This window comes from Schistocerca gregaria, chromosome 3 (genome assembly GCF_023897955.1).
Source record: "Schistocerca gregaria isolate iqSchGreg1 chromosome 3, iqSchGreg1.2, whole genome shotgun sequence".
In the NCBI taxonomy this organism is placed as follows: Eukaryota; Metazoa; Arthropoda; class Insecta; order Orthoptera; family Acrididae; genus Schistocerca; species Schistocerca gregaria.
In genome coordinates, this window is record NC_064922.1 from 565,355,917 (window position 1) to 565,383,573 (window position 27,657).

Here is a 27,657-nt window from a genome sequence, read left to right on the forward strand (position 1 = left end):
CCATCAGTTCAATGAATAACGTGAGTCAGTCATACTCTGGTCAGTAACACGTATTGATGTCAGATTCTTCTCATTATTACTGAGGGTACTTTGAGGGTTTTCAGTCTCAGGGCAGGACCCACCAGCCCACTGACATGTCCTACAGTCAACATTTTGTCAATGAATTTATCTTTCAAGATGATAATACATGAGCAAACTTGGCTCACATCATGAATACCTTACTCCAGGAATCAGAAATCAACTGAATAGAATAGCCTGCAGTGTAAGCCCACATAAACCTATTTGGGAATGCTTGAGACCGGTTGAAACTTGCAGCATGTCATTGCACTAATCATTTTCACACATTGCATGACATTAGGAGGGCCTCTATCAAGGAATGGGGCAGGTGAATGCCAATGCCTACATCACCTCATGGACAGCATACTGAGGAGCATTCAAGCACATTATCCCCAAGGGGTGGAACAACACAGGACTGAATGTAACAAGCAACAGGTTTTGCTTTCACAGATGTACTCTTTCAAGAAGATTGCCTCCATTTTTGTTACTGTTTTGTATGTATTTTCCTGATCTCCTCAAATCTCAGCCCACAGAAATTCACAGATCTGTAGGTGGTACCTTTTAAGAACAATTTACTTTACTATATTTTTGTGATCAGATTCCCATATTTGTGTGCTCTGTGACAACTGCTTTTAAATAAAACAGTAAAGTTGAACCACTGACGATTTTTCCTTGATGTGGTGCTACAGTCATATAAAACATACAGAAAGATATAACCACCATTAGACTGTATGATATGCTTTATTAGACAATCCAGATTTCAGCTTTAGGCCATTATCAAGAGTTTCAAAACCAAAAATCATCTCACTCGTGTTCATATAAACCTGATGTCTCATAAGTGAAAGCGAGAATATTTTTATGACATGTTAACTGGCTGCTGATGTGAATGACTTATTTACATAATAAGGCTGTGAAATAAAATGGATGACCAAATCACAGATTTAGAATTCGTTTCACTGTGTCTCAACAGCACCTTATGTTTATGTTGGCTGCTGCTGAGACATAGCGAAATGAAGTCTTAACCTGTGACTTGGTCATTCATTTTATTTCACAGCCTTATCATATTAAATTATGCATGTCACCAGCCAATTAACACATCACAAAAATGTTCTCACTTTTACTGATGAATCATCAGACTTATATACCCAACGATATATATTTTAATGACGACTTGGGTTCCACATAAGTCAGATGATTTTTGACATTTGTAACACTTGATAATGACCTACAGTTAAAACCTGAATCTGTAATAAAACATATCATACAATCAAGTAGCAGTTATATCTTTCCATACGAAAATTGAGCGTTGCAGTGGCTCCATGAAGATGATATGATTTCGTGTCACAGGCAGCATGGCTCTTGCCTGCAGTCTAAGCCGGCCATCTGATGGCTAAACCCCAGTGACTTCAGTTGGCTATTGTGCTATTGTGAGTTTAAGCTTGTGTTTAGTGGTGCCACAGTGAGATTGTATGTCTGCAAGTTACATAGTGACAATTTTGACTGTAGCTACTACAAGCCTGTCAGGTGTAGTGGTAAAGTTCCACAGACTACTACTTTCAGGGTTAATCTGTTCTAACAATGATATAGATCTGTGTATCTGGCATCATTTGACGATTTGTGTGATACAGATGATGTCTAGCGAGTGAAGGAAGTGCCCGCTGGTGTACCCATCAATGTGTGCACTGACTTGACATCACTTACAATCTGCAGCATGTCGGTCTTTGATGATTGGTACAGGTTTTGGAACTATTCTAAGTGTGTTTGTAAAGTCACATTCATAAAGGTGAGCATCGCGTGTTGGATGCATAAACATGTTTCTAATATAGCCAGATACAATCGTTTAAATTTTTTTTATTAAAATAAATAAAAATTCATCAGACATATTGTCATGATTTCTCTTCAAAGGGATTACAAGGCACTGTCATTTAATATAAGCAGTGTACTGCACAATCACTAGCTATTACACTTCCTGTTGTATTAATAACGAAAAGAAATGATTTCTAAAACAGTTCTGCATGCTGAGCTATCAGTTAGTTCCACTGGTTTTATTGTAAATGCTTTTAATATTTCTGTTTCAGAGCTAGACTGGTTTTAATAATCTAATGTTTTAAGCTATTTGTTTAAAGGCTTACAGTTAGTCACATGCTGGTTAGAGGAGATATATTAAAACGAAATCTCTGTTCTGCTTGGATAATTACACTGTTTTCAATTGACTGTTTTATTGTCAGCACTGTTCTGCTCCATGTTTTCTTACATTAATAGGTTGTATATTGTGGCTATTTTACAGTTTATTTCTCTGTTTTAATTGTGGGTTGGTACCTTCTGCTCACCCATAACCTCACTAGCAGCTTTCTAAATTTTTTAAATCATAGAATGAAGGCTTTCATGACTGGACGGCATAACTGCTGATAAGCCTTTCAAGATGCGAGGTCATGGTCCTAGAAACTCTACTGTTCCTGGCATTTCATCCAGGACTGCACTGGATGTCCTCAGAGGCACTCCTTTGCTGAGTCTTGCCGACTGACTGGTCAAACATCTGAGAGCGACACAAATACTGTAGGAAATGGGGCGTGGTCAAAGTAACACATGTGACGAGCAGAGACAATGCTTGTCAGAAATAAAATTCATTTAGTGAAAGAGAAAACTGCCAAGCGGTTCTGCAGAGCTACTGTTTGTATGTCACTAAGTTTCATTGCCTCCTATTTCCTATTAAAATTATCCTTTTTTTTAGCCAGTATATTACCATTACATCATTTGAGTAGGCCCAGCAGTCAATGGCTCATTGCTGTTCACAAGGAAATATTTGTTTATTTAAAACAATTAGGCATTGTCAGGAGGAATTATACGTGGAAAGAATGCAAAATAAACTCATTAGATCCAGAATGGCATACAAACCCAAAGACAGGCAGGTGACTTGGTGTCAACAGGCATAATGTGTAATAAGTGTTCATCTGCTACCCGGAGTAGCCATCTCATTCCTATGTGCTCCATCAAAGCATGACTTACCACTGTTTATAATTTGTAAATGAAAGAAGCTGCCACATTTTGCTATTACCAGTACTTATACTGACATGACTGATCTTCATGATGTAACAACCAGTCAATTGCTTCATGCGCAAAATTTGCCCCTTAAACCCATCATTAAGTAACTATCCTGACAGATGACCAATGGGAGAAATTTTCTATCTAGCTACAAATGGACCATGCTCATAAAATCCAGCAAACAGTACAGTTCACACACAATGAATGAAAATACACTATGTCAAAGGAACCCCTATTTCATGCACTATGCTCAGATAGGTCATGTGTTACAGCACTACCACCAGAAGGAAGAGAGAGTAGTTTTATCAGACTCTTTTGATTTATTACAAAGATTCAATTTTGTTGCTCGTCTTCAGTTAAATCATCCAGAAATCCACTTAGCAGTTAGACAAGCCAGTAAAAATAACTGCCTTACCTGGCCTAGAGTGCATTCACATTCTCCTAAGAAATCATGTTCTCCAAGGTCGGGTGATTCTGTATCAATATCGTACACAGCGAACTTCAGCCACTGTTGTTCCTCAAATCTGTATGTCAAATGTACCTGTGATATAAAACAACAGTAGTAGTAACTTTCATACTATGAAGAAACCTTATTATAATTTTTGTTAAGTTCGTTAAATTATCATTCACAACAAAAACAAAATAAATAAATTGGAAGAAAATTCATTCTTTCTCATTAATGCTCCCAGTCTAAGCTCAGTTAATATCCCTATGTATGACACACACATGGGACCACCACCACCATGCCAGTTCCATACCGTTGGATATCACAGAAATTTAATGAAAATTAAATGCCAATAATAAAAGTACACTATTAATCTTGTTACTCATTATTTAATCATTACATTACTTGACAGTCTTTTGCTGTATTAACTAGAAACGGGTGTGCAGAGGAGGTGAGATGGGGGGTAGAAGGAGAGATTTTCAAAGTATTCTTATTCAACTTTTGTAACAGATACATTCTCCATTGCACAATATCTTCTGTTATAATCACTGAATCACACACAGTAAACTCTCGCATATGTGACTTGATAATGACAATGCGTTCACATTTGGAATATAGGTGGTTCCTGAGGATATTATCTGGCTGAATTTCCGTAAGTTCCTTGAAGGTCTGATATGTTGCAAGAAGCTCAAGTTTCAAGAACCAGTAGCACACTTCCACAGCAATCAACAAAAAGTGTACTGCAGCAGATAAGGCTTAAGACTGAAATCTGTAAGGGACAGGTTTTAAGTCTCAACCAAGGCATCCAGATTTAAATTTTTGTGGTTTTCATCTGTAGCTTAAGGTGAAAGCCACATTTGTTCCTATGAAAAGTAAATTGTTGTTTGCCTTCCCCACCCTTGTCCAATCTCAGCTGAAGCTTTTTTCTAATGGTCTTGTTGTTGATGAGACATTTAAGCCTTCCAGGTTCCTACCTGCAATTGCAACTGTACAATTCTTTCTGCAGTCTGTTACTGCACTGCTCGTCTGTCAATCTCTGTTGTACATACATAAATTATTTGGCAGGCAGGTTGGGCAGCAATCTGCGATTATTTGCTGATGATGCCATGGTGTACAGTAAGGTGCTGAAATTGAGTGATTGTTGGAAGATGCAAGACGACATAGCTCTAAATGTGGAAAAATTTAAGTTAATGCAGGTGAGTAGGAAGATCAAACCTGTAATGTTCGGATACAGTGTTACTGGTGCCCTGCTTGACAGTGTCAAGTCATTTAAATATCTGGGCATAATATTGCAAAGCAATATGAGGTAGAATGATCATGTGAGAATTCTGGTACGGAAGGTGAATGGTCGACTTTGGTTTATTGGGAGAATTTTAGGAAAGAGTGATTCACCTGTAAAGGAGACCACATATAGGACGATGGTGCGACCTATTCTTGAGTACTACTCGAGTGTTTGGGATACATACCAAGTTGGATTGAAGGAAGACATTGAAGCAATTCAGAAGTGGGCTGCTAGATTTGTTACCAGAAGGTTTGAACAACACGTAAGTGTTATGGAGGTGCTTTGGGATCCCAAATGGGAATCTCTGGAGGGAAACCGACATTCTTTTTGAGAACACTATTGAGAAAATTTACAGAACCGGCATTTGAAGCTTACTGCCGAACGATTCTACTGCTGCCAAAATACATTGTGCATGAGGACCACAAAGCTAATCCATGAGAAATTAGGGTTAAGACAGCAGTATATAGGCAGTCATTTTTCTCTTGCTCTAATTACAAGTGGAACAGGAAAGGAAATGACAAGTAGTGGTACAGGATACCCTCTGCCCTGCACCATACGGTGGCTTGCAGAACATTGATGAAAATGTCCTGATAAAATGCCAGTATTGGTAACTATTTATTTATTCCACCACGTTTCCACCCTGAACTGCTTTTTACATTATGTTCAAAATATATACTACCTATCAGTGGGGACGTGAAAAAGTTTGTGAAAATGATACCATGAAGAATAATGCAAAACTGGCAGTTTTTGCAAAATAAAGCAAAATCAGTAATTTTTACATAATATCATAAAATTTGTCCTTTTCTCATACAAAAGAATACTGTAAATCTGAGGACAAGTTTACCAACTGATGGTTATTGAATGTTTGAATTACATTTTACCTTTTTTCCCTAAAGGCTGGGGTTTATGTATAATCTAAAAATGGCATTTCATTTCCCATAACAAATCACGATGTGATGTAACAAATAATACCAAAATTGGAAAAAACGAAACACCCACCCAATTTGGCAATAAAAATACTAGATTTCACTACAAACACACAAAAATTTATATTAGGACATGAAGCAATTGACTGGCAAGAAATGACAAAATTTAGAAAAAAAAAGGACCAAATCTGACAAAAAAAGAATAACACTGAATCTAGAAGGGGGGAGGGGAGGAGGAGGAAAGAAAGTAGCACTGCGTTTGGCAAAAATAATACCTAATTCGGTGAATAATTTTATCGAATTTGGCAAAAAATAACACTGAAAATACCAAAGAATAACATCAAAATAATCAGAAAATAACCTTGAATTTAGTACAAAATAAATAAATAAAAGTAAAAAAATCAGGATTCGGCAAAGAACACTGAAATTGGCACAAAGTAACACCAAAATTGGCAATAAAACAAAATGATTTTTTCCGTCCCAACCTCTTAGTGAATGACTTCGTTTAACTACATCTGTAGACTGCGAGAGGTTCCTTGAAAATCAACCACCTTGGTGGCAATGAATGAACTTTCAAACAGACAGGTTCTCACTTGTGCTCCACTGGTAAGCAGAAATGGTGAAGCTCTTGCACAGCCTCTTAGAAAGTAAAAGCAGATATGTTCTGAACAGTCGAAGGAACAAATGTAGGCATATGCGGACCAGAGGTGTAAAAATTCTCCTTCCAGTCTGTCTACCCCTAGCTCTGCGGCAATGATTGAAGCAGCTCAACTTTCTGCACCAGAGAAACAAGAGTACAAGGGTACTAGAGCCCAGTCGTTGAAGCGAGCCAACTTGGGTTTCGATAAGCCTGGCAAGCTTCAAGAGACCTGTTCACCCTGCTGCACCTGGTAACTGGTTCTGCTGTCAATGAAACATGACTAGTCAGGTGTATGTTTTGGTAGTTAGTTTCAATGCAACTCATTTATCACAATGAGGGAGCTGCAAAATGAACAAACCAAACTTAAAAGAGACTGAGAAGAAATTAAGAATTATCGAATATATACCATTCGTGTAAAAGAGTCAAAGCTCAGCAGAAGAAAAGTTTGTGTGTGTTTATGAGGCATTTTCAAATAAATTAGTAGGTGTCTCGTAATGCAAATTGTGTAAAAAATTACTAAACACTCATTCAGAAATCTTGAAAATGTTATGATGCATCCGTAAATCTGACCAGCTGTTTCCTAACTCCATAAATATTTTGGAAGAGGACAAACACTTAGTGACTGACAAGTTTTTTTGGAATGTGTGCTAAGAACTCAAGGTTATCTAGCAGCATACAGGCTTTCTAAATTTAGGGCAAACATTTAATGAAATAGAAAAAACAAGGGTTGAGGGGGTATTAAAAACTACATTCCGGTGGTATGCAACATTGTGTGAAGAAAGCTCAGTGTGAAATAAAAGCTTGTTCTTTCAAACAAGTACTTATTAGATTAACATAATATGAAAAACGAACTTAATGTTCGTTAAAATGCATTTGGGGAATTTAGAATGAACTATTTTGGCCTCTTAGAATTAATTCAGTTTACCTAAAAAACACATTCTAGAGAAAGTAATTAAAATTGGTATAACTGTGGTCATATATGGCTTAAATAACATACTAAGGTTACAGAAACTAGACTTCCAAAACCTTACCTTAGGTGGCATTGCAGTATAATAGACACTGGATGTGCTTACTACAAAAACATGTATTTGATGTGACCTGATGAAGATTCGAACTGAGAGTAGCCAATAATAGGTTTACTAGGTCAAAGGTTGTGAAGTTGCAGAGAAGACCATTCATTTGGATATAAATAAATAAGCCCAAAACACTCGAAACAAAAAAAGGACAAGTAAAATCCACCATTTTCTGGCCTACAGTGACCCAAAATGAATATGTATGTATGTATTGAACTGTGGACCTAGAAATCGCACAGTAATTGCTGACATAGTGTAACTGAGGTGGAATAAGGAGAACCAGCATGCACTTTCCGAGACAGATGGAAAACTGCCTAAAAAACCATCCACAGGCTGGCTGGCACACCGGACCTCGACAGTAATCCGCCGGGCAGATTTGTGCCGGGGATTGGCACACCTTCCCGCTCGCGAAGCAGTGCATTGGACCACATGGCCAGCCGGACGGACCAAAATGAATACAGGGTGTTACAAAAAGGTACGGCCAAACTTTCAGGAAACATTCTTCACACACAAAGAAAGAAAATATGTTATGTGGACATGTGTCCGGAAACGCTTACTTTCCATGTTAGAACTCATTTTATTACTTCTCTTCAAATCACATTAATCATGGAATGGAAACACACAGCAACAGGACGTACCAGTGTGACTTCAAACACTTTGTTACAGGAAATGTTCAAAATGTCCTCCGTTAGTGAGGATACATGCATCCACCCTCTGTCGCATGGTATCCCTGATGCGCTGATGCAGCCCTGGAGAATGGCGTATTGTATCACAGCCGTCCACAATAAGAGCACGAAGAGAGTCTACATTTGGTACCGGGATTGCGTAAACAAGAGCTTTCAAATGCCCCCATAAACAAAAGCCAAGAGGGTTGAGGTCAGTAGAGCGTGGAGGCCATGGAATTGGTCCGCCTCTACAAATCCATTGGTCGCCGAATCTGTTGTTGAGAAGCGTACAAACACTTCGACTGCAATGTGCAGTAGCTCCATCGTGCATGAACCACATGTTGTGTCGTACTTGTAAAGGCACATGTTCTAGCAGCACAGGTAGAGTATCCTGTATGAAATCATGATAACATGCTCCATTGAGCATAGGTGGAAGAACATAGGGCCCAATCAAGACATCACCAACAATGTCTGCCCAAACGTTCACAGAAAATCTGTGTTAATGAGGTGATTGCACAATTGCGTGCGGATTCTCGTCAGCCCACACATGTTGATTGTGAAAATTTACAATTTGATCACGTTGGAATGAAGGCTCATCCGTAAAGAGAACATTTGTACTGGAATGAGGATTGACACATTATTCGATGAACCATTCGCAAAAGTGTACACGTGGATGCCAATCAGCTGCTGATAGTGCCTGCACACACTGTACATGGTACGGAAACAACTGGTTCTCCCGTAGCACTCTCCCTACAGTGACGTGGTCAACGTTACGTTGGACAGCAGCAACCTCTCTGATGTTGACATTAGGGTTATCGACAACTGCATTAAGAATTGCCTCGTCCATTGCAGGTGTCCTCGACGTTCTAAGTCTTCCCCAGTCGCGAGTCATAGGCTGGAATGTTCCATGCTCCCTAAGACGCCGATCAATTGCTTCGAACGTCTTCCTGTCGGGACACCTTCGTTCTGGAAATCTGTCTCGATACAAACATACCGCGCCACGGCTATTGCCCCATGCTAATCCATACATCAAATGGGCATCTGCCAACTCTGCATTTGTAAACATTGCACTGACTGCAAAACCACGTTCGTGATGAACACTAACCTGTTGATGCTACACACTGATGTGCTTGATGATAGTACTGTAGAGCAATGAGTCGCATGTCAACACAAGCACCGAAGTCAACATTATCTTCCTTCAATTGGGGAAACTGGCGGTGAATCGAGGAAGTATAGTACGTACTGACAAAACTAAAATGAGCTCTAACATGTAAATTAAGTGTTTCCGGACACATGTCCACATAACATCTTTTCTTTATTTTTGTGTGAGGAATGTTTCCTGAATGTTTGGCAGTACCTTTTTGTAACACCCTGTATAGCTATATTGGGCCTTATATGGCGATACAAAATTTACATTGCAACATATTCCCTACAGGAGTAAAAAAGGACTTTTCATTAACTTTGGAATGCTGCTTGCAACACTACACTGAAAGTGTACAGAATAAATTGCTGTTTAGTGTGGTGCTGCAGGAGGATGGGCAGGCAAGCGAGATTCCATTAGCCTGCTTGGGTTGGACGTAGCTTCGTTTGTATGGGAGTAAAGTAACCCACCTGTTCTGCTGATAATGTGTGGCAGCTTGCCTGCCTAACAGGCAAGCATGGCAAGTTAAAAGCTAAATGCATACACCTGTGATGTGGATTCACAGGATCCTAATTTGAAAGTGGTCATCACTAACTGAACATGCTTGCATGAACACAAATTTGTGTTGGATCTCATACATGATATTTTGAGTGCAAGATCACATCTGTAATAAACTGATCATAAAGTTCAGCAGAGTTGATTGAGCAGGTCGAAACTTATCATAGTGTAGGAACAATTTTAGTACAAAATTTACATTGCAAAATATTCCCTACGGGAAATAATGGTCCAAAGTGAAATTACAAACTCAGTCATCAAAATATTTCCACTTAGTAGATAGCAACAGACAAATACCAGAAATAATAAATTCATTAGCATTAAGAAACTAAGACTACATCACTTGGCCAAACAGTGGGGCAGAAGATGAAAGAAAAAACTAGTGACTCTCTCAGTTCAGTTTGTACAACTCAATTAGCTTCTAACATAAAGTTTCAATTAGAATGGATTTTCACAATTAACGAATACCATATATCATAAGGAAGGAAAGAAGATGAGTATGATGGTTAAAACAGTTGTAGTAAATAAAATCAAAAAACTTACTCTTAAGAAGTTCACATCACTGTTATAGTTGCTTGAAGATATTCTTCACTACAGACTAAGTGTGGCATACAACTGTTGAGATTTGTCGGTCTAAAACAAGAACATTATAGTACCTTTCGTACAAAATCTGGGTTTAATGTATTCTTGACCATCTCAGTTCGTCCCACTTCAATCCAGTCTTGTGTCTCATACGTCTTCAGGTAAGTGACACACATTGGGTCCGATTTTGAGAATACATCGGTGTCCAAAAGGTCCCTAAATTGATAGAAATAAATTTAGTTACTGTTAAGTATCTATGGAAGTCTTATGTTTTGAATGTGGAAAAAAACCTGTAACATTTTGTGATTCCTCTCAAAAATGAACAAGGATTAAATAGGAACAAAACTTTGTTCACTATAACTAATGTGTAAGTGTACAAAAATCATGCAGTGGCTATGGTTTCGACTGAAACCATGTTAGCACATTCTTGTATATTATGTATGTATCGATACAGCACATAAACTGGCATTAAACTACATACACATTCTTAAGCAGCACAGGGGCAAATGACATACTGGTGACAATACTGACACACAGTGAAACAAGGATAGTCACCTGAAAATGGGCATAATGGCCTATTAAATGTCATAACATTAAAATAAAGCTGGCTTCAGCTGCCAGAGGCTGTAGGTGTGTGTGTGTGTGTGTGTGTGTGTGTGTGTGTGTGTGTGTGTGTGTGTGTGTGTTTTCATAAAAGCCTTGTTGGCTGAAAGAATGTTTTGTGACAGTCTTTTTCTTGTGCCTATCTGCGACTCAGCGTCTTTGCTATATGGTGAGTAGCAACTATCCTTTTCATAACATTGTTAGATTCCATCCTGAATTTTCCACTGTTTGCTTTCTTAAAAAGTATTTCTAGTTGAATGTAGTCTTGCCCAATTAATTTTAAATGAATAAGTGAATAACAGCCATGGAATTCCACATCCAGCATACATAAAATGTTTTTGGTTTGTTTCCTTACTGCAGTGTTATCCAATTCATACCAATTTCTTACTTGAATATAATAGAGGGAAACATTCCACGTGGGAAAAATATATCTAAAAATAAAGATGATGTTACTTACTAAACGAAAGCGTTGGTATGTTGATAGAGACACTAACAAACACAAACACACACACAAAATTCAAGTTTTCGCAACCCAAGGTTGCTTCATCAGGAAAGAGGGAAGGTGAGGGAAAGATGAAAGGATGTGGGTTTAAAGGGAGAGGGTAAGGAGTCATTCCAATCCCGGGAGTGGAAAGACTCACCTTAGGGGGAAAAAGGGACAGGTATACAATCGCGCATATACAATCGTGTATGAAGTACTGTTCTCCTAATTCTATAAAAAGTATATGTACTGCATGTAGACAAAGCATCAAATGTGTTGTGTGCGAAGACAAAGCATTGGACAGTGTAGTGGTCCTGCAGAACACTGTTACAAATGAAATAGTCCAGTATTTCAATGAAAAATATCTAACTATATTTAGTATGAAATTATCCACAGGGTATGATATCACAACAAAGCAAAAGTAGATAAAATTCGTGAGAATCACAACCCAGATCAATCTCAAGTGGCACATGGCTACAGATCACTTAGCCTGTAAGCTATCCAAAAACATATAAACATCATTAGCAAACATTGTAAAGATACAGGGTGTTTCAAAAATGACCGGTGTATTTGAAATGGCAATAAAAACTAAACGAGCAGCGATAGAAATACACCGTTTGTTGCAATATGCTTGGGACAACAGTACATTTTCAGGCAGACAAACTTTCAAAATTACAGTAGTTACAATTTTCAACAACAGATAGTGCTGCAAGTGATGTGGAAGATATAGAAGACAACGCAGTCTGTGGGTGCACCATTCTGTACGTCGTCTTTCTGCTGTAAGCGTGTGCTGTTCACAACATGCAAGTGTGCTGTGGACAACATGGTTTATTCCTTAGAACAGAGGATTTTTCTGGTGTTGGAATTCCACCGCCTAGAACACAGTGTTGTTGCAACAAAACAAAGTTTTCAACGGAGGTTTACTGTAACCAAAGGACCGAAAAGCGATACAATAAAGGATCTGTTTGAAAAATTTCAACGGACTGGGAACGTGACGGATGAATGTGCTGGAAAGGTAGGGCGACCGCGTACGGCAACCACAGAGGGCAATGCGCAGCTAGTGCAGCAGGTGATCCAACAGCGGCCTCGGGTTTCCGTTCGCCGTGTTGCAGCTGTGGTCCAAATGACGCCAACGTCCACGTATCGTCTCATGCACCAGAGTTTACACCTCTATCCATACAAAATTCAAACGCGGCAACCCCTCAGCGCCGCTACCATTGCTGCACGAGAGACATTCGCTAACGATATAGTGCACAGGACTGATGACGGCAATATGCTTGTGGGCAGCATTTGGTTTACTGACAAAGCTTATTTTTACCTGGACGGCTTCGTCAATAAACAGAACTGGCGCATATGGGGAACCGAAAAGCCCCATGTTGCAGTCCCATCGTCCCTGAATCCTCAAGAAGTACTGGTCTGGGGCGCCATTTCTTCCAAAGGAATCATTGGTCCATTTTTCAGATCCAAAACGATTACTGCATCACGCTATCTGGACATTCTTCGTGAATTTGTGGCGGTACAAACTGCCTTAGACGACACTGCGAACACCTAGTGGTTTATGCAAGATGGTGCCCGGCCACATCGCACGGCCGACGTCTTTAATTTCCTGAATGAATATTTCGATGATCGTGTGATTGCTTTGGGCTATCCAAAACATACAGGAGGCGGCGTGTATTGGCCTCCCTATTCGCCAGACATGAACCCCTGTGACTTCTTTCGGTGGGGACACTTGAAAGACCAGGTGTACCGCCAGAATTCAGAAACAATTGAACAGCTGAAGCACTACATCTCATCTGCATGTGAAGCCATTCCGCCAGACACGTTGTCAAAGGTTTCAGGTAATTTCATTCAGAGACTACGCCATATTATTGCTATGCATGGTGGATATGTGGAAAATATCGTACTATAGAGTTTCCCAGACCGCAGCGCCATCTGTTGTTGACAATTGTAACTACTGTAATTTCGAAAGTTTGTCTGCCTGAAAATGTACTGTTGTCCCAAGCATATTGCAACAAACGGTGTATTTCTATCGCTGCTCATTTAGTTTGTATTGCCGTTTCAAATATACCGGTCATTTTTGAAACACTCTGTATGTATGTGTTGAAAAGTGCATATAATTGAACATCATTCTTATAGAATCTGAACTATGCAGAAGTGTGGTGTGCAACAGCACAAATCAGCCTAACTACATTACCGACAATCCAGAAAATAACTTTCAGAATTATTTACGGAGCTAAACCCAGCAAACTGTGTCAATAGCTCGTTTCCAAAATTAGGTGTTCCTCTGAAAACAATGAATCCAAACCAAACTGTGTGTCACATAATACTAGACAAAAATTTAAATACCATGCAAATAGCCACAGAACAGCACTGTATGAAAAAATGCAGTTCTTGAAGGGGTGCAGGTAGCCAGTGCCCTTTTTGAGAATCTCACGGTCTTTCCAGTCAACAAATTAAAAGACCAGCTTCAAAGAATTTTAACAGAAAATCCATTTTATTCTCTACATGCATTCTTGTTCTTAACAAAAAATAAATAGACATGTTCTGTTTTGCAAGTTTTACAAGCTCATAGTATCTGGCGATTCAAAATCAATCTAATGATAAATTTTGAAAAAAAATTATAATAGTGTTGCTTATGTACTAGCAAATTTGAAATGTATTAAAATGTAAAATTTATTGTTAAACTCAAAACTTCCGTTTCTAAACTGTAAACTTCAATATCATTACCTAAGGTATTCAGAAGAATAATGTGTATGATGTCCTGAACTCTCCAGGGGACACTACCTTGGCGAAGCACTGTCCATGCGGGTGGAGAAGAGGCTTGTGTACCTGTGTGGAGCTGAGGGCTATGCTGCAGGTAGAGGACCTACTGCTGGAAAGGTCTAAGCTGACGGATCAGACTAAGAGTGTCCCACAACGCCCTGTCTTCCTTATACACTCCTAGTCCTTACCCAGTTCCCTTCCCCAACCCAAGGTGTGATGCGATCCGTGCCAAGGAGTGCGTGGCGCATGGGAAGATGTGTTGCAAATGGAGCCTCAGGGATACCGGGCAACTTCCTTGAGCCCAAGACCACCAAGAAAAAAACTGTCTCATGTTGAAGGGGATACGCAGACATCTACAGCGTCGAAGACAGGTAACAAGAGGATAAGGGAGGAATCCAAGACTCCCTCCTCTCAGGATAAGTGAGCCCAGAAAAAAGCCGAGGCAAGAAATAGGGAAACAGACCTATAGCACTGCAGTCTCAGTTTTTAAGATGGCAGTTATCCAAGAAGGCTATCCACTGGTAGGCATCACCTCTAAGCAGGAGCAGCTTGTACAAATGGCCCTCTTTTAAAAGATTTGGGGGGGGGGGGAGGAGAGGACACTGATCCAGGACCCAATTTCAGGAGGGTCTATCTAGATTGCGATGTCCACAGCGGAATGGCTCAAGGACAAGGTGCCAATGATATCCCTGTGAGAGGATGCGAAGCTGCTGGTCAAGACGGCAGCTGAGCTTCTTAAGACTGCAAAGGTATCAACATGGGTACCAAAGATCCTTAAGGATGTCTCTCCAAAGACTCTATTCGAAAAAATAGAGGTCCAGAACCTGAAAGTCTCGATAGAGGATTGGAGAGTAATTAACCAGAAGCCTGTACCAGAAGAACGATCCCTCATGGTGGAGGTCGGAGAGAAGTCCCTGAAGGCGATGCGAGAGCAAGACCTGAAATTGTTTTTAGGGTTCTCGCAGATTGCCCTCAGGGTAATCAAAGACCTCAAAGGCAATGATGGCAGCAAGACAGAGACTTGAGATGCTGCAGATTAATCTGCAGCACAAAAAGGGGTCACTGATGACCAGAAACGTCGCCTGAGAAGACAAGAAGTGGACTTGGCCCTGCTAGAAGATCCCTACTTTATAAAGGGGGTGTACCAGGCCTTTGTGGCACTGGAGATAAGCTAATTTATGCTCAAAATCTAAGAAACTCCAGAACATGCATCTATGTGAGGAATGGAGTTTCTTTCATTCCAATGATGAATTTCTGTTCCACGCACCTGGTGACCGGCAGGATGCAGCAACATGAGGAAGGTGTCATGAGGGAAATTATTTTGGCCTCAGCAGACCTTCCTTATGAAGACAGCTCTCCTCCTCCTTTGGAGGTGAGGAGACTGACAGAAGCTTGCCATCGGCAAGGTGACCAACTGTTGGTTGGATGTGATGCCAATGCTCACAACTTAGTGTGGGGCAGCAAAGACACCAACAATAGAGGTGAGTACCTTTCTGTAATTTCTCTTATCTAACAACTTGGAGGCCCTGAATAGTTGCGACAAACCAACATTGAGGAATTGCAGAAGGGAAGAAGTAATTGACATAACCTTTGGTTCCATGATGATGGGCAGCTATGTCAAACAATGGCATGTGCATTAGAGCCATCCTCATCGGACCACATGTATATTAAATTCTAGGTTGAAATGGGAATCAGACTGACCACTGTATATAGGAATCCTAGGAAAACAGGCTGGGAGACATATAGGAGGGACCTTGACTTAAGCTTATCGGAAATTAATATCTTTATAAGGAATCCAATAGGGTTTGAGGAAGTAGCAGAAGCTGTAACCTCAGTCATAGTGACCTCATACCAGGACAACTGCTGAATAACCAAGAAGTTCAAAAATAACGAGTGTGCCTTGGTGCAATAAAAACTTGGGAATTCAAAGAAAACATATACGAAGACTGTTTAACCTTGTGAGATGCAAAGGACAATGGGGAAAATATTGAGGTCCTTGTCAACTAAAACAAGCAAAGGAGGCATCTTGGAAGGCATTCTGTGAGGAAGTGGAGAGCACGGCTGCTCAAGCCAGACTTCACAAAAGCCTCACTAGAGTACCAACTAATCCAGGAGGTATGTTGAGGAAGGAGGATGGGGGATATACAAAGACAGTACATGAGACACTGGAACTTCTCCTCAAAACTCACTTTTCTAAATATGCGCTGGTGGATAACATAGACCAGAATTTAATCCCTGAGAGATAATGGTTCTCAGGCGCTCAAAGAGAGGACTGGGAATCGACCAAGGATTGTGTCGACTTCAGTAAAACCCAATGGCCGGTGGGAACATTCCAACTGTTCAAGTCACCTGCCCCAGATGGAATCTTTCCAGCTCTCCTGCAACAGGTGGGAGTGAATCTTATAAGAGTCCTGTGCAGGTTATTCAGGGTTAGCCTAACAGCAGGAATAATTCCCAATGTCCAGAGGGTAGTAAAGGTTGTCTTTATTCCAAAGCTAGGGAGAATTGATCATACCATGGCCAAGGATATGAGACCAAGCAGTCTGTCCTCCATCATTCTTAAAACATTGGAAAAACTGGTTAATGTACATGTTGGGGAGAAGGGGCTAACTAGGGCTCCTCTACATTCAAACCAACATGCATATCAACCAGGTAAATCATGTGAGACAGCTCTCCATCAACTCACTGGGAGTGTGGAGAAAACACTTCACCTTCAAGAAATAGCCCCCTGCATCTTCCTGGACATTGAGGGGGCTTTTAGTAACACAACCTTCGATTCCATGGTTAGGGTAGCAGAGGTGCAAGACCTAGTGGATTGACTAGGACCAAGCTTAGTGGAAGGAAGGTAGAGGCCACCATGATGAATGAAAAGATGGGCATTAACACCACTAGAGGTTGTCCACAAGGGGGAGTTTTGTCCCCTCTATTGTGGAACCTAGTGGTGAACGAACTCACTGAGGAACTAAATTCCACACAATGCTTTTGAGAAGGATACACAGATGACCTTGTCATAGTAGTACTTGGCAAATTTACTGACACAGTTAGGAACATGGCATAAGGTGCACTGGACATTGGGCAAGACTGGTGCATCAAACAGGATCTAAGGGTTAATCCTAATAAGACTGTTGTGGTACCATTCATGAAAAAGCATATCCAACACTCAAGTTGGAATCTAAAGCTTTTCAATAAAACTCTACCTGTGAAGGGGATAGTGAAATATCTAAGGGTAACCATAGATGAGAAACTAACATGGACCCCCCACATTAAGAGCAGCATGCAGAATCAAAACTGGTAAAAACTGGATCTCACTGGGATATCCAGAATCACTCACTAAAACAGAGAGTGAGGTAAAGATAAAAACGGATGCTGAAATGCCGGCTGATTATATAACAACTCCCAATTGCTTCAACAAGCAATATAATAATTGGAAGCAGGGAGCAGTGGGAAAAAACAGTTCAACACTGTACGGGGGACATTGTCTGGTTCACTGATGGGTTAACATCAGACCAAGGCACTGGGGCCGGGGTGTATGGGGTTCAGCCAAGACTTGAGGGCATCATCTGACCTCGGTATTCCAAGCTGAAATTACTGCAATCAGGGCATGTGCAGAGGAGAATATGCATAGGTCCTACAAGGACCATAGCATCTACATCTATTCAGACAGCCAGGCAGCCCTGAAATCATTGGCAGCTCCTGCAACAAGATCTAAGATTGTTGTATAATGTACAGGGCTCTGGTGGAGCTATGGTGAAGCAATAGGGTAAACCTACTGTGGGTCCCTGGCCACTCAGTAATCAGTGGCAATGAACAAACCAACAGATTGGCCAGGAGGGGGCAAAGAATCCATTCATTGGACCGGAACCTGTCCTGACAATCACCAAGGCTATGATCAAATTAGAACTATGGAACTGGCTTAGAAGACAACACTAAGAATACTGGACAAAGGTTTATAAATAAAAACATGGTAAGGTAATAATGCTAAAGTCATGTTTTAAAAGAAACTCTGTAATTCTGGGCTTGAAAAGGAAAGAGATTAAACTCATGGTTGGACTGATGACCAGCCATGGGAATTTAAAAAACAACAACACCTACAGACAATGGGCATATGAGACCAAGCAGTCTGTCCTCCATCATTCTTAAAACATTGGAAAAATGTAGGATGAGAGTGAAGGAATTGCATCACACCTAAACTTCAAATACACAGCATTGGAGAACAAGACACACAGAATTTTCAGGACAACTAGACCTGAAGAAATTGTGTCCAACAAAGAACTGGTAAAAGGACTCCTTGCACTATTTAAGGGCATTGGTTGGCTTCACTAGATATACAGGAAGCGAAACCACACAATAAACTCAGTTTCGGTGCAGTTAGTGGCAGGCTGGACCAAAGCTGTTTTAGCTTACCTGCCAAAATCAAATCAATCATGTCCTGAACCTGCATTATTGTAGGGATTGTACTGATCGCTTGAAATTGATTGGTAGGGTGGATGTTTTGGGGTATAAAGGGACCAAACTACAGGGTCATCAGTCCCTTTTTCCTGATGCAAGCAAGGTTCAAAGGTACAGAAACACCCACCACCACACCTAAAAAGAAAATGAATGGGATGAACAAAAAATGGGGAAAACATACACCACAAGGAAAAGCAGAAGGTATCAAAACCTTAGAGCAGATGGTCTGGGCTGGCTGATCACAATAACAAAAGAGGATGAGCCAGCCACTCTGCAGCACACTAAAATGTCCACCCCAAAAGAGACAAGGCAAGATGAACACACGTAGGGAAAAGATGACTACCAAGACAAACAAATGCAAAGAAAGTGTGACAGAAATAAAATGGAGGGAGGGTGGCAACATCAGAGAGAAGGCTAAATGCACACCCTTTGATGATACGATAAAAACCCCCGTCACAATAAAACGTAAAACTAAATCTGCTGTTGAGGCACTGTCACCCAACACTGAAGGTAGGGTGCTGGGAAGGTTAAAAGTCCACCGCAGAGCAGCTAAAAGTGGGCAGTCCAGCAAGATGTGGATGACAGTCATATGTGAGCCACAGTGACAATGAGGTAGGTCCTTGTGATGGAGGAGGTAGCCATTTGTTAGCCATGTATGGCCAATGTGGAGCCGGCAGAGAACCACAGGGTCCCTGCGAGATTTCCACACGGAGGTCTTCCACACGTTCATAATCTCCTTAAGGGCACGCAGTTTGTTGTGCATACTGAGATCATGCCAGTCTGTTTCCCAACGCTGAAAAATCTTGCAGCATAATAATGACCGCAGGTCAGTTACAGGGATGCCAATCTCGAGAAGAGGTTTCCATGTAGCCTGTTTGGCCAGCCTGTCAGCAAGTTCATTTCCTGGGATTCTGACGTGGCCTAGGGTCCACACAAACACGACGGAACAACTGGACCATTCCAGGGCATATGTAGACTCCTGGATGGTCGCTACCAAAGGATGGCGCGGGTAACACTGGTCGATAGCTTTTGGCTGCTTGAGAAGTCAGTACAGAGGAGAAATGACTCACCAGGGCATGAGCAGAAGCACTCAAGAGCACGAGAAATGGCTGCCAGCTCTGCAGTGAAAACACTGCAGCCATCTGGCAAAGAGTGCTGTTCAATATGTCCTCCATGAACATATGTGAAGCCAACGTGACCATCAGCCATTGAGCCATCAGTGTAAACCACTTCATGGTCCCGGTACATGTCAAGAATCGAGAGGAAGTGACAGTGGAGAGCCACGGGGTTAACTGACTCCTTAGGACAATTAGAAAGGTACAGGCGAAGCTTCGGCCTAGGTACACCATGGAGGTGTATGTGAATGGAACTCTAGTACAGGTGGTGAAGGCAAGGACTCCACTTCAGATAGAAGAGATCGGACGCGAACCGCAATCTTAAGTCCTGACCTGGGCCTCCAATGCTGGAGATGAACAGCCGTGGATGGGAAAAGGAGATGGTATTTCTGATGCTCAGGAGAACTACAAATGTGTGCAACATAACTGGCAAGCAGTTGTGCACACCTAACCTTCAATGACGAATCTCTGTCCTCCACCAGGATGCTGGTCCCTGGACTCGTCCTAAAAGCTCCTGTTGCCAGTCCAAAGCCACAATGGTGCACTAGGTCCAATAAATGCAATGCTGAGGGTGCTGCCAAACCATAAGCCACACTCCCATAGGCAAGGCAGGATTGAACAAGGGCTCTGTAGAGCTGCAGCAGCGTAGAGCGATCTGCATCCCAGTTGGTATTGCTCAGGCAGTGGAGGGCATTGAGGTGCTGCCAGCACTTCTGCTTCAGCTGATGAAGATGAGGAAGTCATGTCAATTGGGCATCGAAAACCAGTCCTAAGAATCAATATGTCTCCACTACTGTGAGCGGATTATCATTAAGGTAAAGTTCTGATTCCAGATGAACGGTATGATGCCGACAGAAGTGCATGACACACAACTGCACCTTGTGAATGGCTCCCTGTAGGTGCCACTCGTCAGCACCAGTACTGGAGAAGCAGTACGAAATGCAGAAATCGTCTGCATACTGAGAAGGTGTGACGAATGGCCCGACCGTTAATGGCCACTAAAAATAGAGATACACTCAATACAGAGCCCTGCAGGACCCCATTCCCCTAGATATGGGGGGGGGGGGACTTTGGGAGGCACCAACTTGGACATGGAAAGCACGGAGTGATAGGAAATTTTGGATAAAAATCGAGAGTGGGCCCCAGAGATCCCATTCATGTAATGTGGCAAGGATGTTGCCAGGTCATGTCGAAAGCTTCTTGCACATCTAACAAGAGAGCAACCAGTTGTTGGTATCTGGGAAAGGCTGTTCGGATGGCAGACTCGAGGGAAATTAGATTAACAATGGTAGAGCATCAATGGCGGAAACTGCCCCCAGCATGGAGCCAGCAAGCCATGTAACTCCAGGACCCCAACACAATCGCCGACTTACCATACTTTCTAACAGCTTACAAAGAACGTTGGTAAGGCTGATGGGCCGATAGCTATCCACATCAAGCATGTTTTTACCAGGTTTGAGCACTGGAATGATGGTGCTCTCCCGCCATTGCGATGGAAAGACGCAATCACACCAGTTGAAGATGAGAAGGGGATGTTGCTTGTAGTCGATATTTGATCATCTGACTGTGGATCCGATCTGGCCCAGTAGCTGTGTTGGGACAATGTGCAACGACGTTGAGGAGCTCCCACTCTGTAAATGGAGCATTAGAGGGTTCACTGTGATGTTCAGTGAACAAGAGGGCTTTCCTTTCCACCCACTGTTTGAGGGTGCAAAATGCTGGGGTATAATTCTCTGATGCAGAAGATCAGGCATAGTGCCCAACGAAGTGCTCGGCAATTGCGTTTGTGTTGGTATATAACACACCATTGATGTTAATGCCAGTAACACCTGTCGGGGTATGGTACCCACAAACACGTCTGATCTTCGTCCAGACTTGGGAAGGTGACATATGGCACTCAATGGTCGAGACGTACCTCTCCCAACACTCCTGTTTCCATCTTTTTATACGCTGGCAAATGTGGGCACGGGGCCATTTAAAAGCTGTTAGGTGCTCTAGGGAAGGGTGCCACTTATGTTGATGTAGAGCTCACTAATGCTCTTTAATGGCCTCAGCAATTTCCGGTGAGCTCCAAGGTACAGACTTTCACTGGGGCACCCTAAAGAACAATGGATCGTGTTTTCCATCGCAGAAACGATCGGTCTAGTAACCTGCTCAACTACCACATCGATGGTACCATGTGGGGGTGATCCAACAGTGACAGCAGAGATGAAAGCATCCCAGTTTGCCTTGTTTAAAGCCCATCATGATAGACATCCAGGAGAATAGCACTGGGGGAGTGACAGGAAGCTGGGAAAGTGGTCACTACCATACAAGTCATTGTGGGCTCTCCAGTGGACAGATGGGAGAAGTCCTGGACTGCAGAGGGATAAATCAATGGCCGAGTAAGTGCCATGAGCCACACTGAAATGTGTGAAGGCCCCAGTATTTAAGAGGCAGAGGTCGAGTTCAGACAGTAAAGTTTCGAGATCTCTACCTTGGCCAGTAAGAACTGTGCCACCCCACAAGGGGTTCCAGGTGTTAAAACCTCCCAAACGTAGGAAAGGTTTACGGAGTTGATCAATCAGTGCCGCCAATGCGTTCGGGTACTCCACCATCTGGAGGAAGATATACGTTTAGACAGTTATTTTCTGCGTTGTCCTTATCCTGACAGCCACAGCTTCAAGAGAGGTTTGAAGGGGCACAAGTTCACTGCATATCGAGTTCAGAACAGACACAAACTCCACCTGACACTCTATTATAGTCGATACAGTTCTTGTAATATCCCCTACAGCCACGAAGGGCACGGGTCCGCATTGCTGGGAACCAGGTTTCCTGTGGGGCAATGCAGAAAGCACATGTAAAGCTTAACAGTTACCGTAGCTCAGCCAGGTGGTGGAAAAAACAGCAGCAATTCCACTAGAGCTGTTATTAAGAAATGAAGCACACAAGAAGGCAGGTTACGCCTCAGGGTCACCTACTGCCACTGATGAGTATTTGTATCCACTACTATTGTGGATGCGGCATCAGTAAGATCCAGGTCCTCAGGGAATGCTGAAGTCTCCAGCTCATCCGCAGGTGCAGAATCGGTAGGGAGTGATGGTGTTGGGGCCACCGGAGGGTCCTTTTTCTTAGCAGACTTCTTTGTTTGCTTGCCCTCTCACTTCTCTTTAGGTGCTTGCTGGGAGGACTTATCCAAAGGAGCTTCAGTCACGAAGGAATACCGTGAAGCTCTTCATCCAAAGCTTTTGGCTCCTTTAGTCACTGGCGAGTGTCCATAGTGGCATTAGTCGAGACCTTGGGAGAGAGGATACCAAGGGACCCCTTCCACACGAGAGAAGCCAGAGGAGGCTGTTGCTTGTCCAGCTGGGGGGAGGGGACCAATGTTCTCTGATTTTTTTTTTTTTTTTTGGGGGGGGGGGGAGGGAGCTTGCTCCCAAAGTAGGTACTTTGGGAGCAACAGAAGGAGATTTTCCCCCTACCACCAAGGGGGAAGATGTATTCTGGAGGCCCGGAGGGATCACTGTTCCTGTCACAGATTGTGGTACGATGGTAATGTACATGCAGCATATGTGGATGTCAACCGAACAGGGTGTAAGCATTCAAATTTATGTTTAGCCTCTTGGTAAGTCAACTGGTCCAAGGTCTCGTACGCCATGATTTTCCACTCCTTTTGGAGTACTGTGCAGTCTGGCAAGCAAGGGGAGTGCTGCTCTCTGCAGTTGATACAAGTGGGAGCAGGCGCACAGGGAGTATCTGGATGCACTGGACATCCACAGTCTTTACATGCGGTGTTGTTAGTGCAGCGGGGAAACATATACCCGAATTTCCAGCACTTAAGGTACCACATAGGGGAAGGGACATATGGCTGAACATCACAGCGGTAAACCATCACCTTGACCTTTTCACCCTCAAAGGCCAAGATGAAGGCAGTGGTAGCAACCCTGTTGTCTTTTGGTCCCATGTAAACACACCAGGCGAAATAAACACCCCACCGCTCTAGATTGGCACCCAGCTCGTCATCAGACTGCAAGAGGAGGTCACGATGGAAGATAATCCTCTGGACAATGTTGAAGCTCTAATGTCGAGTGACGGAAACAGGAATATCACCCAGCTGGTCACAAGTGCAAAATGCCCGGGATTGGGCTGGGGATGCTGTCTGAATCAAGACTGCACTACTTCTCATCTTGGACAACACTGTAACTTCCCCAAACTTATCATCAAGATGTACAACAAAAAACTGAGGTTTCATAGCTAGAAAGGAGCCCCTTCCATTCTGCTACAGACCAAATACCGTGGCAAATATGGCACTCTTCGTTCTGTAGCCTTACATTCCTCCCATGGTGCAGCGAGGGAGGGAAATGATTTAGGGTCATATCTGTCAGTATTGTACTCGATCTTGCCCTTCTTACAAACTGATGGTGCTGTATGGTCACCAGCAAGAAATGATTTAGTCTGCTTCATTGCGGATCATCTGCCCCGATGCCATCCACTCCGATGAGGGGCTCTCCTCATGGGCGCCACCCAGCCACAGCAAAGACCACCTGGTATGATGGCCGTTGCCAGGAGTCCTGATGCCCCAGGAAGACAGGCATCTAATCCTTGGCATACATGGGGAGTTTACAGCCCAGCATCAGCAGTGCAATCCCTGTGCTGTCAGGGGGCTAGCACCAAATGGGTACATGATGGCCCCACCATAACTGACTGACTACAATGCTGGATATTGGGTACAGAGAAATCCTATAGTCATGGGGGCAAAAGAGGACAGGAGACAATGGAAGAAAATGACATACTGCGGAAAGTGTCCTTGCCCAAATAGTTGAATTGCAGGAGGAGATGCAAAGCCATAACAAGAGGTTCAGGAGATCAAATCTAAGGGCACTATGGATAACTCATGCACCACGTAAGGCGTCCTTCCCCATATGGCTTGTACTTCTGTAGAATTTGGAAAGTGGCAGATCAAACCATAAAATGGGACCTGAACTTATAGGGCCAAAAAGTGTGGGACTACTTTTAGTCACCTCTTACGACAGGCACGGATATCTTGGGCCTATTACAACCCCGGACCCGCAGGGGGCTACTTGAAGCTGAATAAGTATTATTATTGATATTATTATTATTATTATTATTATTATTATTATTATTAAAGGAAAGAGAGTTATAAAATAACACTGTAAGTGATAAATGCTTATTTTTACATATGTAAGAACTTAAGAAAATTTTTTTACCTGCATGACAGACTGAGCTCCACTTCAGCTGTCGGAGAAGATGCAGATCCTGGCACAAACTTTGCCATGTTGTTGAGATTAGCACACTTATCTGAGAATCAAGACATATCTGAAATAACAATTATTGTGTACATTAATTCCTCAATTAGCATGTTATGGAATAAACACTGAAATTAACAAACAGAACTAAACATAATATTTCTACACCTCTTTAAAATTGTGTACGTGACTGGCACTCACTCATAGCCAGAATACTTGCATTGTGGGTTGTGAGTTACCAATCATGTCACTCATGAACACCTCATAGACCAACTTCACAAACAGCCTTGGTACTGTGGATATGTCATACTATTTCCTTTTTCTCACAGTCATTAGTTCATCAATATTGCAAATTTTTGGAACTTGAAAGAGGAAGAAGAAAACTAGCAAGTTGAAACTCTCACACTTCCCATGGCATATGCAGGATAGTACTATTGGTGGTCCATTGCCTGTTAGAGCTTCAGGTCAAGTCCTAGTACAGCACAAAATATCAGCATACCACAAAAAATTTAATTACCATATACTCCACTTACAATAGAACATTGCTTTTTGCCAGACAATACTTGTGCTCTTGCTTGATGACAGGCGTTTCTTTCTTTCCAAATATACCTCAGCCTTTAAGTAGACAGCCTATTTTGGAACATGTTAAATAATGTGCACTGGTTACATCCAAAAATTAAGTACATTTACAGGAAGAAGCATTACACATGTCTATCATTGGAATCTTTGGGAAAAGCTACAGTCAGAGACAAGATGCTTCTGGGGGAGAGGAACCTGCATCTGGGGGTAGGGGGAAAGGGGGTTAGGAGAATCTGGGTTTGGGGAGGAGGAGGGCGTAGGTGCAGGGGGTTGTAATTTAGATTGAGGTGGGGAAGCTAGGTTCAGCAATGGCAAAAGGACACTAGGGTTGGGGGTGGGGGAGGGGAGGGATAGTGCAAACAGATGAGTGTGTGTGTGTGTGTGTGTGTGTGTGTGTGTGTGTGTGTGTGTGTGTGTGTGTGTGCGTGTGTGTGTGTGTGTGTGTGTTGCGGAGGGGGAGGGGGGGGGGGAAGAGCTGGGTTCGAGGGTTGTAGGAAACCTGATCAGAGGGGGAAGGGGGCAGGGGCAAGTGGGTCTGGTGGGTGGTGGAAACTGGTCAAGGACAGGGGAGTCAGCTAACTGGGTCTGAGAGGGGGGAGGGAAAATGATCTTCTCTTCAGTATTGCTTTGTTTCGCATACCATTAGTTGTTTTCCCTTTAATAGTCTTGTGTGGTATACTGGAATTCATGACATGCTCTATGTGCCCATTATTTAAGCAATGCCAGATGTGATGATGTGGCTTGAACTGTGGTGGTGGTGGTGGTGGTGGTGGTGGTGGTGGTTGTTGGGATGTTTAAGGGGGACTAAACAGCTAAGGTCATCAGTCCCTCACTCCAAAAACAGGCGAGACGAAAATTTACGGAGCAGGTAAAACCCCAAGGGGGGAGGAGACGCCTCTCCCCCCAGTCACTGAAAGAACACCAATGTGGCAGCGAACGCTGGAGACAAGAAGAGTACAGACGAACACCGGACAGAAAGAAACAGAAGAAAAGAAGAGGGCCGGAGACTGGTTGACTGACCATGGGAACAAAAAAAGGGAAAGAGTCAACCATCTGAATACACACTAAAATCTGCAACCAATGAGAGACTCGAGGACAAGAGACACAGAAAGGGAAAAGGGCACGACCCCCCTAAATGGAACCATAAAAAGGACTACCACGGATAAAATTTAAAACGTCGTCAGCCATGGAGGCATCGTCGCTTAAAACCAAAGGCAACGTGCCCGGGAGATTAAAAGACTGCCGGAGGGTGCGCAGTCGGGGACACTCCAACAAAATGTGGGCGACCGTCAACCGGGACCTGCACTGACACAGGGGAGGATCCTCCTGATGCAAAAGATGTCCATGCGTCAGGTAGGTATGGCCGATGCGGAGCCGACACAGGATGACAGAGTCCCTGCGAGAAGCCTGCAGGGAGGACCGCCACGCATCGGTCGTCTCCTTAACAGCCCACAGTTTATTTGGCGAAGTCAGGCTACGCCACTCGTCATGCCACATCCCAAGCACCTTACGGCGCAACGCCAGCTGCAGATCACGAGCCGGGAGGCCGATCTCCAAAGTGGGGGCGTCGATCGCCCCTTTGGCCAGCCTGTCGACACGTTCGTTCTCCGGGATGCCAACGTGACCTGGCGTCCAAACAAAGACCACCAAATGACCAGAGCGGGTAATGGCAAAAACAGACTCCTGAATAAAGGATACCAGAGGAGAAGAGGTATAGCAGCGGTCGATAGCCTGGAGGCTGCTCAGGGAGTCACTGCAGATGACGATGGACGTACCTGAGCAGGAACGCATATGCTCAAGAGCGCGCAGTATGGCCACCAGCTCTGCAGTAAAAATACTGCAGCCAGCCGGCAAGGAGCACTGTTCAACAGGGGCAGCGTGAGCAAAAGCGTAGGCAGTACGACCATCCACCAGGGAACCATCAGTGTAGACAGGCTCACAGCCTGAAAATGAGGCGAGGAGTGCAAGAAAACGGCGACGGAGGGCCACATGCGGAACCGAGTCCTTGGGTTC

General features: G+C 42.9%; 1 protein-coding gene across 1 annotated transcript in view; it reads right to left on the reverse strand.

Annotated features, from left to right (window-relative positions):
- Positions 1-27,657, reverse strand: part of LOC126356066 (copine-8-like) — a 193,129-nt gene that overhangs the window by 139,741 nt on the left and 25,731 nt on the right. Inside the window, exons 2-4 of the mRNA XM_050006765.1 lie at positions 25,027-25,135; positions 10,483-10,624; positions 3,515-3,640 (exon numbers count right to left, since the gene is read on the reverse strand). Coding sequence (XP_049862722.1) covers positions 3,515-3,640; positions 10,483-10,624; positions 25,027-25,094 — 336 coding nt within the window. The 5' untranslated portion in view covers positions 25,095-25,135. The remainder of the gene's footprint in view (positions 1-3,514; positions 3,641-10,482; positions 10,625-25,026; positions 25,136-27,657) is intronic.